Raw genomic sequence first — 17,483 nt, forward strand, 5'->3', positions numbered from 1 at the left:
GCGCACTCACGAAAACACCCATCTCATTTGCGAAAATGTACTCTTAATGCGAATTCGCAAAAAACGGAAAGACGGGCACAGCAGTGCAATATTTTAGCGTTCAGGAAAAAAAATGGGTAATACAACCATTTGCAAATAAATAATGATAATGCGATGAGCGAACTTTATAAATGACCCCCAATGTGTTCGTAAAGGGTGTGTGTGTCACATCCGTGTGACACATTGACAGTGGAGTTCTGTCTCAAAATTACACAATTAATGCAGGTCGCTGTGGTAAACCTGGAGCTACTGCCACATTTGGAGGTAGTGGTAGCTCTAGGGTTCCTCTGTGTCAGTAGGTGGACTGCATGTTATTTGCAAGAGCCAATTGGACAGACCAAGTGTCACCTATTCAGAAGTGCAAGGAGCAGCTTTAGAAGTACAAGTACCTGTAAATGGATAACAATTTTGGTTTGGTGCAATGACTGTCCCTAAAGTTGTGACTGCAACTGCAATTGCTGGTTGTAAATGTAATTGAGGTTATATTGCTCAGGTATTATTCTAGGATATTTATAAGGGTAGCCTTACCATCACATGAATTTTGGGGTAGAAATCTATCATACGAAGAAATTGGGTAATGGGGTGCACCACCCATCAAACACAGAGGATGGTGTGCAGGGCTCTATTTTAATATAGATATCTATCTCATACAACTCATTGCAAGTAACCAATAATTCAATAAATCCATCATTTGGCTTTGCTGACCATTGTCATCACACAACGGTCAATTAAGCCTTTGCAGCAACACACATCATAACTGATCTGTGGCATGGAAAATTGATGCATCATGGGTAAATAACATGGCGATTGCATTGGAATATTGCCCTTTGCTCATTGTGGGTTGTGGGTGCAGAGCTAAATGACCCTAGTATCACTTAACAATATACTATGGCAAACGCTAAATAGAGATATAGTATTTCTTACCCAACAGCACAGCCGTATATACACATTTTCCCAGCATTCTGGTTCAGGATTTTAAAGACAAGACTCTCATTCTGTATGTGTCCATCTGATATAAGAAAGATTTTATGCATTCCAGTGGATGGAGGCAGCAAATGTAAAGCCTGCAAAGGCTTCCACAGCTCTGTGCTCCCCATGTTTGGCTTTGCCAACTAGGAAAGAAACAAAATAATTCATGAAGAAGAGCCAGAACACACCAAAAAGTGCTTAGCAAGATTATCAGTTCCTGCACAAAACAATTTAGGTATATTTACTAGGGATGCAACCTTAAAAGGCCAGTACACCCCCTTGCTCAACACGAGTGCAATGAATAGGGCTTGTCCTGAACATACTTTTTGCCTATTGTTTTAATTACAAACAATCTATAGATTTTGTTATTTCTTGAGCTTAAACAGGGTAAACAGAGAAATTGAAGCTTCTTCCTGGTTCTTGCAAGGCGGGTAATTAGATTCCAATTATACAACGCACTCCTTTTACCCTTTGTTATTGTTGTACATTGAGTACATTATGCAGAGGGATTATCTGTGAACTTGCAATCGTATGATTTACTTCACAAGGGCCAAATATGAACATGATACCAACAGAAAGGTGCTTACTTTGATAAACCTGCGCACTTTAGCTCTGTCATTCCACCAGTCTGGATTTGTATAGGCATACAATTCTTTATAATCTGTAAAACACAAACCATGCATCATCAGTTGATAAGGCATTGAAAAAATATGTAATATCATGTTATTAAATGAAAAACAGTTCAAATAATTTAGGCCCAGAGCTGCAAGGCAGCAATGCCAATCATTGTTAGGAGGATTTCTAAATAAACATCTTTATGAAGGATAGGTCATGTCAATCAAATTTGATTGCTTTTTATGATGAGGTAAGTAAGATGCTGGACTTGGGGGGGGGCAGTAGATGTGATCTATTAGGATTTTGCCAAAGCGTTTGATACTGTGCCCCACAAACAACTGCTTTGTAAACTAAGGGCTATTGGGCTTAATGTAGTCGTTTGCACATGGATAGGAAACTGGCTAAAGGATCAGGTACAGAGAGTGGTTGTTAATGGGACATTCTCTACTTGGAGTAAGGTTCTTAGTGGGGTCCCTCAGGGCTCAGTATTGGGTCCACTTTTATTTAACTTGTTCATTAATGACTTAGGGGAGGGTGTTGTAAGTAATGTATCAGTGTTTGCAGATGACACAAAATTATCCAGCCCAATTAATTCCATCCAGTATGTGGCACTTGCAACATGATCTTGACAAACTGGCAATCTGGGCAGCTAAATGGCAAATGAGATTCAATGTTGATAAATGTAAAGTCATGCACCTGGGATGTAAAAATATCCACTTATACCCTTAATGGGACTGCACTAGGCAAATCCATTATGGAAAAGGACCTTGGAGTCCTTGTAGATGATAAACTTGGCTGTAGCAAGCAATGCCAGTTGGCAGCATCAAGGGCAAATAAGGTCTTGAGCTGTATTAAAAGGGGCATAGAGTCACGGGAGGAGGGGGTCATTCTTCCACTGTATAGAGCACTGGTAAGGCCCCATCTAGAATATGCCGTATAGTTTTGGTCTCCATCACTCAAACAGGACATTATTGTATTAGAGAGGGTACAGAGAAGGGCAACTAAGCTGGTAAAAGGTATGGAAAATCTTAGCTATGAGGAAAGACTGGCCAAATTGGGGATGTTCACGCTGGAGAAGAGGCGCTTGAGGGGGGATATGATAACTATGTATAAATATATAAGGGGATCATATAATAATCTCTCTAATGCTTTATTTACCAGTAGGTCTTTCCAGCTGACATACAGACAGGTTTTTGATAAAATTCACATAGTGTATGTGAGTGGGATAGGGACCTTAGATTCTAAACTCCATTGGGGCAGGGACTGATGTGAATGATATTTAATCTCTGTAAAGAGCTGCATAATATGTTGGCGCCATGTAAGAAAATAAATAACTATGACCTTAAAAGAAATTTAAACCCAAAAAAGTATTTACCATTTTTGCAATGTACATTAAATTTCGATTTTCAGCAGCTACTATGATATTTGCATTTTCCTGCTGGTAATGTCAGGCCTGAGGCTGAACTGAGTGTTGGCTGTTGCAAAGAAAAATGAAAAGCACAGGCCAGTGGGAATAAAGGATACTGGGAGTTGAGAGAGACTAAGGGAAATTCAGCAAAAGGCAGTTTAGCAATGTTTAATAACTGTCAGTGTCTCTTGTGTAATGGAGGGCAGAGAAGAATTTGTAGTATGAAGGCTAGGAAGTAAGAATCCAGCAAACCCAGAAACATATAAACTCCCTGCCAAGCCTAGAGGTTAAGGCGCTGACCCAAAAAGGAAATGATGAGAGCTTATTAGTATTTAAGCACATTAATAAAAGCTATGGATGGTTATTCCAATGACTTACTTGTACCAAAAAGGACTACATTTAGCTTGTGTTGTGTATACACAAAATAATCAATTGCTCCCAGAGCGATATCCTTTGCACTTTCAAAACAGGGTTCCATAGAATTGGAGCAATCAAGACAAATTGTCACATTCCACTCATCAAATGTACATTTCAGATTGGAGCGATATACCAGCATGCATGCCTGTAGAGAAATGGATGATATAAAGTATATATATTGTAAGATTGCAGTATCGGCCACAGACAGTTTCTTCAATTATAAAGCACTTTATTGAATCACAATAGTTCCCATTGCAGCATACAAAATAAAAAATGCCCTATGGGTGGCTACCTACATACTTGGTGAGTTCCCTCAATTGGAAAAAACAATAATGTTTTGGGACATTGCTCAGCCTCTGGGCTACAGCCTCAATCACTCCTTCTGCTCCTTGCAGTGGAAAGCAGCACCTCTTGGAGAACCTTCAAAAGGCATGTAGTCTTCCTGCTCAGAGAGACCATCCTAAACTTCCAAATACAGTTAAATATGTACAAGACAACCATCCTATGATAAGTAGGCTCTGATATGCGAATTGGGCCAGTGCAATGTAGCATCTTGCCTGCCAGTTCCTACCAAAGCACCCCAGCTTGATAGATCCAAAAGGAGAACAAATAAAACACATTCCCTACTGTATTTAGTGATTCAGTTTTAACTTCCCTGGAGTTTACAGCTCCTACTATGAAGAAATTAGGAAAACCAACCCTTACATTATCTTTTACCACTATTAAGGTTTTCAGGTTAAACCTACAAAATTCACATTGCCATATTCCTTCTGTAGGTTTAGCAAAGCATTCTGATGATGTAAAAAAGAGAGGACCTGGAACAATGAAGGATGTGGGGCATGTCCATATCTCCACCAGAGGGTACAAGAGACAAGATTTAAGATTTCCTTTTTAAGACTTTTTAAGATTTATTTATACGTCAAGGTTCAGAGACAGTCATTCCCTATTATGCTCCCTTAACTTCTGGATGATCACACTTGGGTCCATTTACAAGTCAAATTCTGTTGAATCGTGCTGACAACTTAAAGGATAGCAATACTGAGTTCTACAATTTTTGTGAAAATGATTTAGGTTGCTAAGTAAATAAAATATATGTACAATATTTCCCTATTTTTATATGATTGGTGATAAAATAAGACAGCAATTTGTGCAATATTGTGTTGCCCACATGCACTTTAGAACCACGATTTAATCCCGCACAACTGGGGGCATTGTTCCGGACATCCAAAGAGAACATGTGTTTGTTGCAAAACGGCTTTATTTCAACACACTTAGTGGGACATTCACTAAGATTCGTTGTTGCGCCAGCGTCCGATTCGCCGCTCTTCGCCAGGTGTATTTTCGCCAGCGCTACGCAAATTCACTAAAATCCGAAGTTGGGCTCAGGGGAAGCGTAAGGTTGCGAAGTTGCGCTAGCGTTAATTCGACAAGCAAAGCAAAGTTACGCTAGCGATGGTTAATTTGCATACGGCGCCAAATTCAAGTTACAATGGAGGAATATGTAGCAGCACTACACAAGCCTGGGAAACCTTCCAAACAGCAAATAACATTTTTTATTTTGCCCTACACATGTGCCCGCTGTATAGTTAAGGTGCCATGAGTTAGGAAATGTAGGGGGGAAGGAGGAGGGTAGCCCCAAAAAATTTTTTAGATCTTTTTCAGCCTATCAACCATAAAAAAATGAAAAAACGCTAGCGTTTTTTGGGCCTTAGAAAATTTTTTAACTTTTTTTGAAGCAATCCCCATCTACTCTATTGCACTTCGCCTGGTCTGAGGTGGCGAAGGAAGTCTGGCGTAAAAGGTAGCGTTCAGAATAATTGGCACGTCAATGAATTTGCTTAGTTACGTCCGTTGCGCAAATTCGCCAGGCGTACGGGTGCGAAGTAACACTAGCGAATTTACACCAATGTCCGTTAGTGAATCTGCGAATTAACAAAAATGCACTACGCTGGCGTATTCACGCTAGCGTTAGGCGCTTCGTCGTTTAGTGAATTTGCCCCTTAGTGGTGCAAGTATGTGAAGTGGGTGCTTCCGGACTTATGTGTTTCCTGCCTAAAAACTCGGCACGTTGTTTTGTTTCACTATGTACTGTACAAATGTATATGGATGAAATGACAATAAACTCACTCTTGACTCTTGACTTAACTTGACTCAATGGTGTGCTTCCCACCCTGGTATAAACCCCACTTACTCCAACAAAATAATTTTATGCAGCACTTTTTGCTGTCTGTTTGAATGATTTTTGCAAGCGGTTTAAAATTACTACTAATCAAGGAGCTTGGTCTATAACTGCAAGAAACATGTGGGGTTCTTGCTAGGTTTCAAAATTAAGGCAATTAGACCTCAAGAGACTACCTCCTGAGGTTTGTTCTCTCTTAGGTAGGAATTGGGGAGAAAAATTCCCTGTTCTGTGGTTAAAAGCCATTTGATTATCTACCACACTTCTAAAATTCCTATTACAGCGTGCATTCAAGTAACATTTCTATATATTTTTTTTTTACCTCACTGTCCTGTTCTGGGTGTTTTTCAACCCACAGTCTAGGAAAGGAAATGTCTTCCAATGTGATTTCCAGATTAAAGCCTTGATAGTTCATATCACTGTCTTTTGATGTTGTGACCACAGCTTTGCATTCAGTTTGCTAGAAGACAAGAATATGAACTGTCAGCAACAAGTCAGTGTAACATCTCTGTAAATTATGGGAAAGATTATCAACTTTAAAACAAATAGGGAAAAAAATACTACTGCTCCACATGATATGTTTAATGTACATAACCCCCCCCAAAGAGAAAAAGGAGAGATTACAAATGTTTATCTTTATTAAAGGGATACTGTCAAAATTAATCAGTTAATAGTGCTGCTCCAGCAGAATTCTGCACTGAAATCCATTTCTCAAAAGAGATTTTTTTATATTCAATTTTTAAATCTGACATGGGGCTAGACATATTGTCAATTTCTCAGCTGCCCCTGGTCATGTGACTTGTGCTCTGATAAACTTCAATCACTCTTTACTGCAAGTTGGAGTGATATCACCCCCCTCTGTACTTTGTGAAACTTTTGACCATGAACTACAAAAAGGGATGGTGCACAAGGCCAATATAATTACTAACAAAATAAATATAATTTCAAAAGTTGTAAAAAAAGTTGATATAAGCAGGAGGGCATACTCACAGTTCACCCCAGTCCAAAGGTGCATTCACATAGTAACTCAACGCGTTTCATGCCTTTTGGGGCACTTACTCATATGGCGGAACTCACATTTATGGTTGTGAAACGTTTGGCCATGCCCATTTAAAGGGGTTGTTCACCTTTGATTTAACTTTCAGTATGATGTACAGAGTGATATTCTGAGACAATTTGCAATTGGTTTTATTTTTTATCAATTGTTTGCATTATTTCGTTTTTTATTCAGCAGCTCCAGTTTGTAATTTCAGCAATCTGGTTGCTAAGGTCCAGTCAAGTATTGATTTGAATTAAAACTGTAACATGACTAAGAGAGGGACTAAATAGAAAGATTCTGTAAGTAATAAAAAGAAGCACTGACAATACATTTGTAGCCTTACAGAGCATTTGTTTTTTTAGATGGAGTCAGTGACCCCCATTTGAAAAGAATCAGCAGAAGAAGGCAAATAAAAAATGATGAAAAATACAAAATGAAGACCAATGGAAAAGTTGCTAAGAATAAGCCATTCCATAACATACTAAAAGTTAACTAAAAGTTAACTTATGGGTGAACCACTTTAACAGGCAGCTGTTGATGTTACCTGACACTGTGTTGCAAGCTGGAGGAGACAGCAGATGGTAGGTCCACAAGGGCCTCCAGTGTCATGCACAGTGACGTTTTAGCAGAGCTCAGAAGCAACCTTTTTTGATATTTATGAAAGTGCTGAATTTAATGCCATATTTGCCCATGGGAACTGGTAACTCTGCCAAATGGATCATTTATCTTATAAAGAAATTTATAAGAGTGCAGCCTTCCAATTAGCTAACAATGTAACGCCACCAAAAGAGCCCAATTTGGCCATCCACTTCTTGATGCGTTCCTTGCCCAACAGGATTTTTCAGCCTTAACCAACAATATCTGAATACCTGATTTGATATCAGTTGGACAGGCAATTGTTTTTGCTGCATTTGCAGCAACATTTTGTCCATGAATAGTCAATTTTACAAAACAATGTGTTTTTGTACAAATACTATCCATTTTTAATTGACTGTTTTCATACATTAGTAGTCAAATAACATTAGTACTATATTAACATAACTTACTTTCAATTTAATTAAGTGTGTTTCACTTTTAATAGATTCAATTTTGCAAGGCATCTCAATAGAAAGCTCGAGAGAGAAACAACTGGAAGAGAAAAAAAAATAGCTACAATGAGCAAATAGGTTAGCTAGAAGAAGAAGTACAAGATACCAAAGATGTGACAAAGGTCCAGCCTAGAAAAATCTTTTGTTACTAAACTTAATAAATGTCAACTGCAATTTTTCTGAACAATGGCACATTGACTGAATCTTCTCTTATGTCATAATTAATCCCAGGCCTCACATGTTAAGTACAGGACCCGATGAAACATTTTTACTTCTGAACTTTAGGGCCCTTTTCTATGACAGTTCCCTTCCTGAGCTCTGCAAGTCATATTCACTAAGGTTACCATGCAAAAAATTGTCAGCACATCTAGAAAATCCTGCTAGAAGGGTTAAACATTTTGCATTTGACCTACATCTTCTCAATTCTATCTCGGTGAGGACACACTTAGGGGCACATTTACTTAGCTCGGGTGAAGGATTAGAAGGAAAAAAAACGTCGAATTTCTAATGTTTTTTTTTGGCTAATTCGACCATCAAATTGGCTACTTCGACCTTCGACTAAGAGTTCGAATTGAACTAAAAATCGTTCGACCATTCGATAGTCAAAGTACTGTCTCTTTAAAAAAAACTTTGACCACCTACTTCGCCACCTAAAACCTACCAAGGTACAATGTTAGCCTATGGAGAAGGTCCCCATAGGCTTTCCTAGCTTTTTTGATCGAAGGAAAATTGATTGAACAATTTTTCCTTACGATCGTTCGAACGAACAAATTGCGGTAAATCCTTCGACTTCGATATTCGAAGTCGAAGGATTTTACTTCGACCCATAGTAAATGTGCCCCTTAGTGCTTCTTATCTAATCCTGAGTAGAAAATTGTTATCTTGAAGGATAAGTGAACTCATTCACACATTTTTTTTGTAAAGCTCAGGAAATTGTAGACATCTTTTTGGGATGGAGATTAATGTTCTGATTTGTAGATCTCTAGTTACCACATGTTCCATTCCTTTATAATGACAGGTGGTTCTTAATAATTCTGTAAACCTCTAAGGGGATTTTGTACTACCAGTTAGTGATGTGCAGGTTGGGCTTTTCCTGACCCACACCTGCCTGCCACCTGCCCGAGCCAGACTTCTGGGTTCCTTTTATGGACCCGCGCTGCCCTGCCCCACCGATGATGTCACAAAAGGGGCGGGGCGAGAGGCATGCGTCTATAAAAGTTCAACAGTTGGAAGCCAACATTTGGAAGGTTGCCATTTTGGAAGGTCCGGAAAGGGGGGTGCAAGTTCGGCCCAACCCTGTCCGACCCTTGGGTATCGGGCCTGCACACACATTACTACTTGCAATGAATGCAATGAATTCAGGATTCAGTTGGGGATTTGTCCTTTTTCAGCAGGATTCGGATTCGGCCGAATCCTTGTGCCTGGCCGAACCAAATACAAACGTGCATATGCAAATTAGAGGTGGGAAGGGAAACTTTTCATCACAAAAAAAGGCAGTTAAAAAAATGTTTCCTCTTTTTCCTTTCCCTGTTCGGTATTTGGCCTAATCTTTCACAAAGGATTCGGGGATTAGGCCAAATCCCAAATGGTGAATTTGGTGCATCCCTAAATTAAGGCAATGGCTTCACTAACCTTCCAATGAATAAAAAAAAATGGACCAGTTTTCTTAAATTATAATATTAGTTGTCTAGCAAAAAATAACATCTACTAAACTTTTAGTAAGTTTTACATAAACCTAATTTTATGTACTATACTAGTATAATTAATGTTGATGTCTCCATCTTCACTTGGCACAAGTGTTGGTGAACATGAAATGCATAAGGCTACCTTTACTATGAATGATAAACCTCAACTTGCTTTTACATTCCTGCTGGAGTGTTTGGTCTTTTCAGTACCCGCTCAACTACAATATGGATAGAGCACTCCCTCAGCTGAAATCTCAGGGCAGAGAACCTGGGCCTCTTCCTATCTGATGTAAACATTCACTTCCTTTTTGTGTATTTTTCTGAGATGGCTCCATCTTTATTTGACATTATACACACGATACTATAAGTGCTTCAGTTGAAAAAATGTTATTACAGGTAAGGCATCTATTATCCTACAACCCAGTTTCTAGAAACCTCTGAAAATGGCAATGCCATCTCCCATTGAGTCCAACTTAAACAAGAAATACTATTCTGTATAATTTGCAAGTATGGTAGCCTGGAGAAACCACAATGCAGCCTTGGGAAATATAGGCAAGAAGGCAATGCTGGGAAATAAAGATTCCCGGACCTGTGCAAACCAGAGCACAAGAGGGGAAAACCAATTATTATCCTGGGTGGAGCCTATTGTATTTCTCCGGTGTATTATAAATTGTCCCCATCCAACACTTACCCTTCTGGCACAAAGCTTTCCTCAACCTCATCTTCTTCATCTTCATACCCTTCTTCATCATCTTGGTCTTCATCTTCTTTTTTACCCTCTTCTTTTTCATCCTCTTCTTTTTCAACCTCTTTTTCTTTTTCGTCCTCTTCTTCTTTTGCATCCTTCCAGAAAATAAAAACTAGTTCAACAAATGTACAAAGGCTTGCTAATATCGAATTGAGACATATCCAAACTACTGTCCTACAACTACTACAGGATTCTGTAAGAAAACTAGGTTTTTCCCTATTTTGTTAAATACCTCATCCTGACACTGCGATATTGAGAATGTTACTTTAATACATAAAGTTGCCTCTCGGTCATGCAACACTGGTAGTCACATGATCCTACCATGAGCTGGAGTACAGTTTGCATTTGTACTCTAGCCTGTGGAACGATTGCACCACCCACAGTGAGGCTGGGCAGGTGGAGACTTAGGGTAAACTTAGGGTAAACCAGGGAGTGGGTGCAGAATTATAGAGCTATCAAACTTGTGGATCTTAATATGTATTGTCATCTTAAAATGTATGCACAATGCGTAATGCCACACATGAGGGAACATAATATATATAATTTACTCGTACTATAACTAAACAAATAAAAAGGGATATTATCTTTTACCACTGCTACTACTTAAAATCCTCTGTATTTTTCTCTGGTATAGATGAAGAATTGCACAAGGTGATTTGACCTTTTCATGACTGTTTTAAAACCAAGAGGAAAATAAAAGAAGGAAAGAAGCCAATGTAAAAAGCGGGTTAACAACACATATAATAAGCTCTCTGATGCTTTATGTACTAGTAGAACCTTCAAGCAAACACAAGGGCATTCAGTAAGATTTAAAGAAAAGATATTAATATTCAAAAAAGGTTTTGTTACAATGAGACCTTTCAGGTCGTGGACTTCTCTAACTAAAGTAGTTGCACTGGCAGACCCTATATATAAAATAGCGTCAAGAAGGGGCTGGATAACTTTTTAGTTAAGACTGAAAACAGGGTTTTGAAAATAGCTCTTAGTACAAAGCTGATTCAGGTAATGATCAAATTGACATATTTTCCATCCATCTCTTATGCAAATTGGAGAGGCTTCAATTGGAGTTTTTAGCCTTTATCTGGATAAACTTGAGTGTAGCTACTTTGAGCCAGGGTGGGATTGAGCCGGTGGGGGGCGGATGCTGGGAGAAGGCCCTTGAGGTTGCAGGCCCTGTGGGCATCAGACACCTTGGTCCTGCTCTGTTTTGAGCAAATACAATATACATTATCTATACATATTCAGGGGAAGCATTCTATAGCAATGGACCCTCAACAAAAGATACAATTTTAGGGCCCTTTCACCTTCACAGACAGCTCAGCAGTTCTTTATTTGGCCCTCCACAGACATGGGGTCTGCTCACTGATAGTTATGCCACTGTATATATAAAGGATACATTTTTCTGATGAAAAAAATCCCTGGTGCAGCTGAAGTCATACCTTATCACATGGAATTAAACACCACTTTCAATACAGTGCTACTTGTTATACAGACCTCTGTGTCTTCTTTCAAAGCATCATCCGATTCCCAAGAGGCTACTTCAGACGGAATGCAGAATTCTAAAGGAGGAATATCATTCTGTTGACTCAGCATCGTTATGTAGGTGACTTTTATGATGACCGTGGCTTCTGGAGGCAAAGTTCCAAGACTCATTGTAAAGATCTCCTATAAATCACATTTACATATTAGTAAAACGTGTAGTAATGTCACATGTGAGGTAGTATCCTTGTTAACTGCATATAATTAGTCACAGTTATTGAATGTGAATCAAATATAAAATATAGAATATTGTCAATAGTGTCAGATCTAGACTATTATGTATGTTCAAATTATTTTTACCCATAATCCAGAACTACTGCAAATGAGATTACTAACTCCCTGTAGTCTGGCCAAAAGTGTTTTATCCCCCTCTCACATGTTTCATAATCCCATTTCAAGAAACTAGATGGGGAATGATCCAGGCAATCTAGAGCACATGGTGTAATGTTGGGAGAGTGGCTGATCAGGAATAAAAATGGCACTTTCCATGACAGAGACGGTTCCCTGGTTTTCTCACTGCCTGTACTGATGGATACCATACATTATGCCATGATGGTTTTCCCACTGTAATAATCACAAGTCGGCAGAAAAATAAGAGCATATTTTGGCCTTTAATGTTAAACTGCTTCTTTGATGTCATTAGTAAGAGGATTCAGTGCTTTTTAGAAAAAATTCATAGGCAACCCGATGGCTTATTCACAAGGATATTTTGAAGACACTGGTAGGAAATATTTACCAGTGTTTATCTTGTTTGAATTAGCATTTATCATTATTTAAAAATACCTGGAATTAAGCAAAACCAACTTAAAGGCAAGACCAGTTGGCACAATCGATGATAACGGCTACACTCATCTATTGTACAGCACTCCACAATATGTTGGTACTTTATAAATACATGATAATAATAATGACAAAGGCTGGGTATATGCGTGTGGCAAAGCCTCAGGAACAACACTGCTGATCTTCTTGTAAAGGTGGCCATACACGGGCCGATAAAAGCTGCCAACAGACCGAGTCAGTAGCTTATTGGCCGTGTATGGGGCCCCCCGACGGGATTCCCTGATCGAGATCTGGCTGAAAGTCGGCCTGATCTCGATCGGATGGGACTAATAATATCGTCAGATCGCGGCTGCATCTGTTCGTTGATGCAGTCCCGCGATCCGACCGCCCGTTACCATTCATTAGGATCCAATCGTTGGGCCCTGAGGTGGGCAATATCGGGGAGAGATCCAAACGAGCGGACCTCTCCGTGTATGGCCACCTTTGGGTCCAACCATTGAATCAAACTAATTTTGCAGCACTGGCCTAGGCTGGCAATGCAAGCAGGAGAAAGGATACAAGGGAAAGCAAACCCTTTAGCTGTTGACCAGACAATTTCTTAGCTGACATCGGGGGGCCCGAATATTAGGCACTGCTATCAATGGCAACATGGCTTTCAATAAATGTATTGTCTTGATAACTAGATACAGTAGGTATGAAGCCTGCTGATATCTGGCACTACTAACACTGCTACTCATCTAGAGTGCTGAGACTGGTAGATTTGAGACTGCTAATTTGTGACTCAATTTGTGGTTGAAAATGGAATATATATATATATAATATATATATATATATATATATATATATATATATATATATATATATATATATATATATATATATATATATATATATATATATATAGTCAAATACAAGAGTCCTTTGCACTCAACCCATTATCAATATATTTAAGACAGAGACATTTTGTGCATACTGCTACTAAAAAATGCCTTACCCTTTAAACAAAACAGGGATTGTTTGTTCATATATTGCAATATATTTAAGCTGGCCAACTACGTCAAAGTCATATATATATATATAGTCCTGATAAGATTGACACATATGTTTCAAATGGTTGAGATAAAAATTTGTTTCTATTTATAGGTGCTGTTACAGTGTATTTGCTGTTTCTGGAATCAACATAAGCAATTTGTAACAGTTCTTTCAACTTTTTTTTGGGATTAAAACAGCATTTTGTATCATTGCAATTTGGTGAAGGAAATTGTATCACTATAATCTGATGACACCTAGCGGCACAAAATTATAAGGTACTTTTAAATATGCATTTTTTAATATGTACTTTTTAGCTATGTATTCTTAATCATATATTTTAATCATGTGAATTTAATTGCACTAAATGCTTATGGCACAACTTGATGATGTCATGATGACACCCATTTTGGAGGGTATTGTGGGTATATAAATTGTTTTATCATCACAAGCACTTTTATCCTTGATAAAGGCCCCAATGCGGGCCGAAACGTTGGATGCACGATGATATGTGAATAAAAGCACCATTATTTATCAAAACTGGAGTGCTGGTCCATCCTTTGATGATTATACAATACTACTTTGACCAAGCACCCGTGAAAAATCTAAGTGGTTGGAGTGCAGGTACCTTGGACATATTATACATTTGGGGTTTATTCTCCTTATTTGTACCTTTTTGGCACCCCACAAAGAAATTGTGAATACGGACCTCGTGATTTGGAAGTCATGGAAGATGGCAACCAGAGGAACGCAACTACACAGGGAGAAAATTTTACTAGAGAGGAAGTGCAAAGGATCCTATTCTCCGAGTCGTATGAGGAGACCTTTGGTAAGTTGGGAGCCAAAGAAGCTTACCACGAATTGCTCAGATTAAAGAAAAAGGAAATTGAGCTACATTTACACGGCGTCTCTCTGTCAGACTATTACAGGGAGAATAGGATTCCTAGAGGCTTCCGGATCAACAGTACGCCTACTCTTGGGAGAACTAACCCGGCTTTCTGTGCACGGTGGTGTCAGATCCTGGATCGCTGTTCGTTGGATCTGATGCTCCTGGTTGTCGAGGAGGTAGGCCGGGAGCTAAAGTCTGTACGGAGTGATCTTTCCAGCTTCGAGTCTGCACACCGCGGGGCCCTGCAGAGTGACAAGGAGACGGATTGGCTGGGGCGTTTACAGGAGCAGACCGGAAAATATAGAAGTGAGCTGCTTGCATTTAAGAGCGCTAAACGGCTTAAGGTAAACCAGGACTACAAGGAAGGCGCGGTGTATCGCTGGCAACAGAGCGGAGTGACAAGAAGAAAGCACGTGGAATGGAGATCACGCAGATCGCCTGGACAATCAGCCGCAAGTGGCGCATCGGAAAGCGAAGGAGAGGGAAGCGCCTCAGGATCACCATCGGCACGGGCGCATTTTTTAGGGGAGCGTCAGCAGGAAGGCTGAGACCCTGGAAGGCCACCCGCCGCGGCGGTAAATCGAGGGCCAGCAAATACAAGGTCACGGAGACCGCAGGAGGGGCCCAAAAAGAAAGCCTAATATTTAATTTATCAGGATACCAGCTAACAGCGCCGGAGGAATCACTGCTATCGAAAGGATTGGGATACGTTCCGATGGTAAGTGACAACTCCTTTTTGCATACTGTGGATAACTTTAAATTCACTAGGCAAGTGAGGCTGAAGGAGAAATATGCCAAAGATACTGATCCCGATAGTGATAATAGTGTTATGGAAGCAAGCACTATGGCAGCTCCCCACGATATAAATATGGCTGACAGGCATGCAGGCACCCCGGAGGGGATAGTCTCTACCTTGAGTAAATTTAGACCTAAAAGTACATACGACCCAGTAAGTGCCAATGCATCCATCAAGACATTTAATCGTATGTTAAACGTGGACATGTCCTCCTACTATAGCACACAGCGAAAATTGAGGGGCAATCTGACTGTAGCGGAAAAAGAAGCCATTAAGTCCTTGAAACAAAATAAGGATATTATCATAAAGACTGCTGATAAGGGAGGGGGAATTGTCGTTATGAATTATGTGGACTATAAACATGAACTTTTGTCCCAATTATCTGACGTAAGCAAATATGAAAAATTACCTTCTGACCCCACGGAACAGTTGTATAAAGAACTTAATAACATTTTGGAATTTGCTGTGAATAGTGGGTGGATCACGAGACATATGTTTGAATATTTTTTGCCGAAACATCCGATCAGACCTATGATATACACGTTGCCTAAAATCCACAAAAGTTTGCAAAAGCCGCCAGGCCGTCCAATAATTTCCTCGAATGGCTCTCTAAATGAGGGCATTGCAGCATTTGTGGATTATTTATTGCAACCGTGTATACAAAATATATGTAGCTATTTGAAAGATACTAATGATTTTTTAAAAATGATACGGAGCATCAATTTTCCAAATAAAGACATAATATTGGTGACAATGGATGTACAGAGCCTCTACACCTGCATCCCACATGATGCAGGTGTGGAGGCTGTGCGGGAATTGGTCACCGGCAATTCTTTATATTCGGGTCCACCCATTGAGTTTATGTTGGACTTACTCCGGTTCATCTTGGATAAAAATTACTTCAAATTTGAAAATAGCTACTATGTACAGCGCACGGGTACTGCAATGGGGTCGAAAGTGGCCCCAGCTTATGCGAATGCTTATATGTATAAATTCGAGATGGATCATATATTGGGCGATTTGCTGTTTAGAAAATATGGGGCATTCTATAGACGCTACATAGATGATGTCTTTTTCTTATGGCTGGGACCAGCAGAGCATCTGCATACATTTGTGGAACGTCTAAATTGTCTGGATAGTCCAGTAAAATTTACAGTTAAATATGATGCACAGGAAATTGATTTTTTGGATGTGAAAATATACAAAGATGCTGAAGAATTAAAAACATGTATTTATTTAAAGCCAACGGATAGAAATACATTGGTTCACTACCATAGCAACCACCCGAGACATCTACTTAATTCGTTACCCAAGTCACAGATGCTAAGGGTGGTACGCATTGATAGTGATCAAACCAAGAGGGAGGAAGATCTCACCAATATGTGTAAAAATTTTTTGGATAGGGGTTACCCAGAAAAATTGTTGTTAGACACAAAGGAATGGGCCCTTTCACTTAATCGTGAGGATGTACTGCAGGAACAGGAGTCGAAATGCAAAGATAAAAATAAGGGTAGCGACAAAGATCTATATTATGTGAGTGGCTATGGGCCGCACAGTACAGCGGTTAAACAAAGTGTTACAAAGCATTGGCCGATTCTAACTACGGATGAGACCCTTGCCAAAAAGATGCCCTCCAAACCAAAATTCAGCTACAAGCGAGGCAGCAATTTGAAGGAGATATTGAGTCCTTCAGATCCGGTAAATAAATACCAGAAAGCCCAAGTTCAGCACTTTTTACTCCAAAAACCAGGGGTATATAAATGTAAAGGCTGCATATTATGCAGTGCACTGATTCTGGGTTCATTCTTTACCCACCCCCATACGGGTAAGAAATACACCATCAGACAGAGGATGTCTTGCGATGCCACTATGGTGGTATACATCATTAAGTGTCCCTGTGGGTTCATTTATTGTGGAAAAACTACCAGACAATTTAAGGAAAGAATGGCAATGCATAGGTCGAGCATTAGGGCAGCAATGGATCCGGACAGAATAGAGAAAAATAAAAATAAAAAGCAGGATATCACACAGCAACCCGTGGCAAAACATTGGGCAGAGGCAAGGCATAGCCCAGCATCGTTCAGATGCATGCCAATTGAACAGATCCCCAGGAAAGTGAGAGGGGGGGATTATGATAACACATTATTAAGAAGGGAAGCGTTCTGGATCCACGAGTTGGATTGTGTGGTACCGAAGGGTCTTAATGGGCAACAATCTTTAGGATGTTTTTTAGTCTAAATTGGCTTTTTTCTCCCTTTTTACT

At 39.5% G+C, this 17,483-nt stretch overlaps 1 protein-coding gene across 2 annotated transcripts in view; it reads right to left on the minus strand.

The window, feature by feature from the left end:
* LOC108708727 (protein mono-ADP-ribosyltransferase PARP4) overlaps positions 1-17,483 on the minus strand; it is a 75,099-nt gene that overhangs the window by 13,580 nt on the left and 44,036 nt on the right. For both annotated transcript variants that reach the window (XR_005965521.1, XM_041582677.1), the window contains exons 18-24: positions 11,682-11,852; positions 10,131-10,282; positions 7,713-7,794; positions 5,950-6,087; positions 3,410-3,593; positions 1,596-1,669; positions 964-1,151 (exon numbers count right to left, since the gene is read on the minus strand). Coding sequence is in view for 1 of the 2 variants with exons in the window: in XM_041582677.1 (XP_041438611.1) it covers positions 964-1,151; positions 1,596-1,669; positions 3,410-3,593; positions 5,950-6,087; positions 7,713-7,794; positions 10,131-10,282; positions 11,682-11,852 (989 nt within the window). In the remaining variant the exon portion in view is untranslated. The remainder of the gene's footprint in view (positions 1-963; positions 1,152-1,595; positions 1,670-3,409; positions 3,594-5,949; positions 6,088-7,712; positions 7,795-10,130; positions 10,283-11,681; positions 11,853-17,483) is intronic.

This window comes from Xenopus laevis, chromosome 2L (genome assembly GCF_017654675.1).
Source record: "Xenopus laevis strain J_2021 chromosome 2L, Xenopus_laevis_v10.1, whole genome shotgun sequence".
In the NCBI taxonomy this organism is placed as follows: Eukaryota; Metazoa; Chordata; class Amphibia; order Anura; family Pipidae; genus Xenopus; species Xenopus laevis.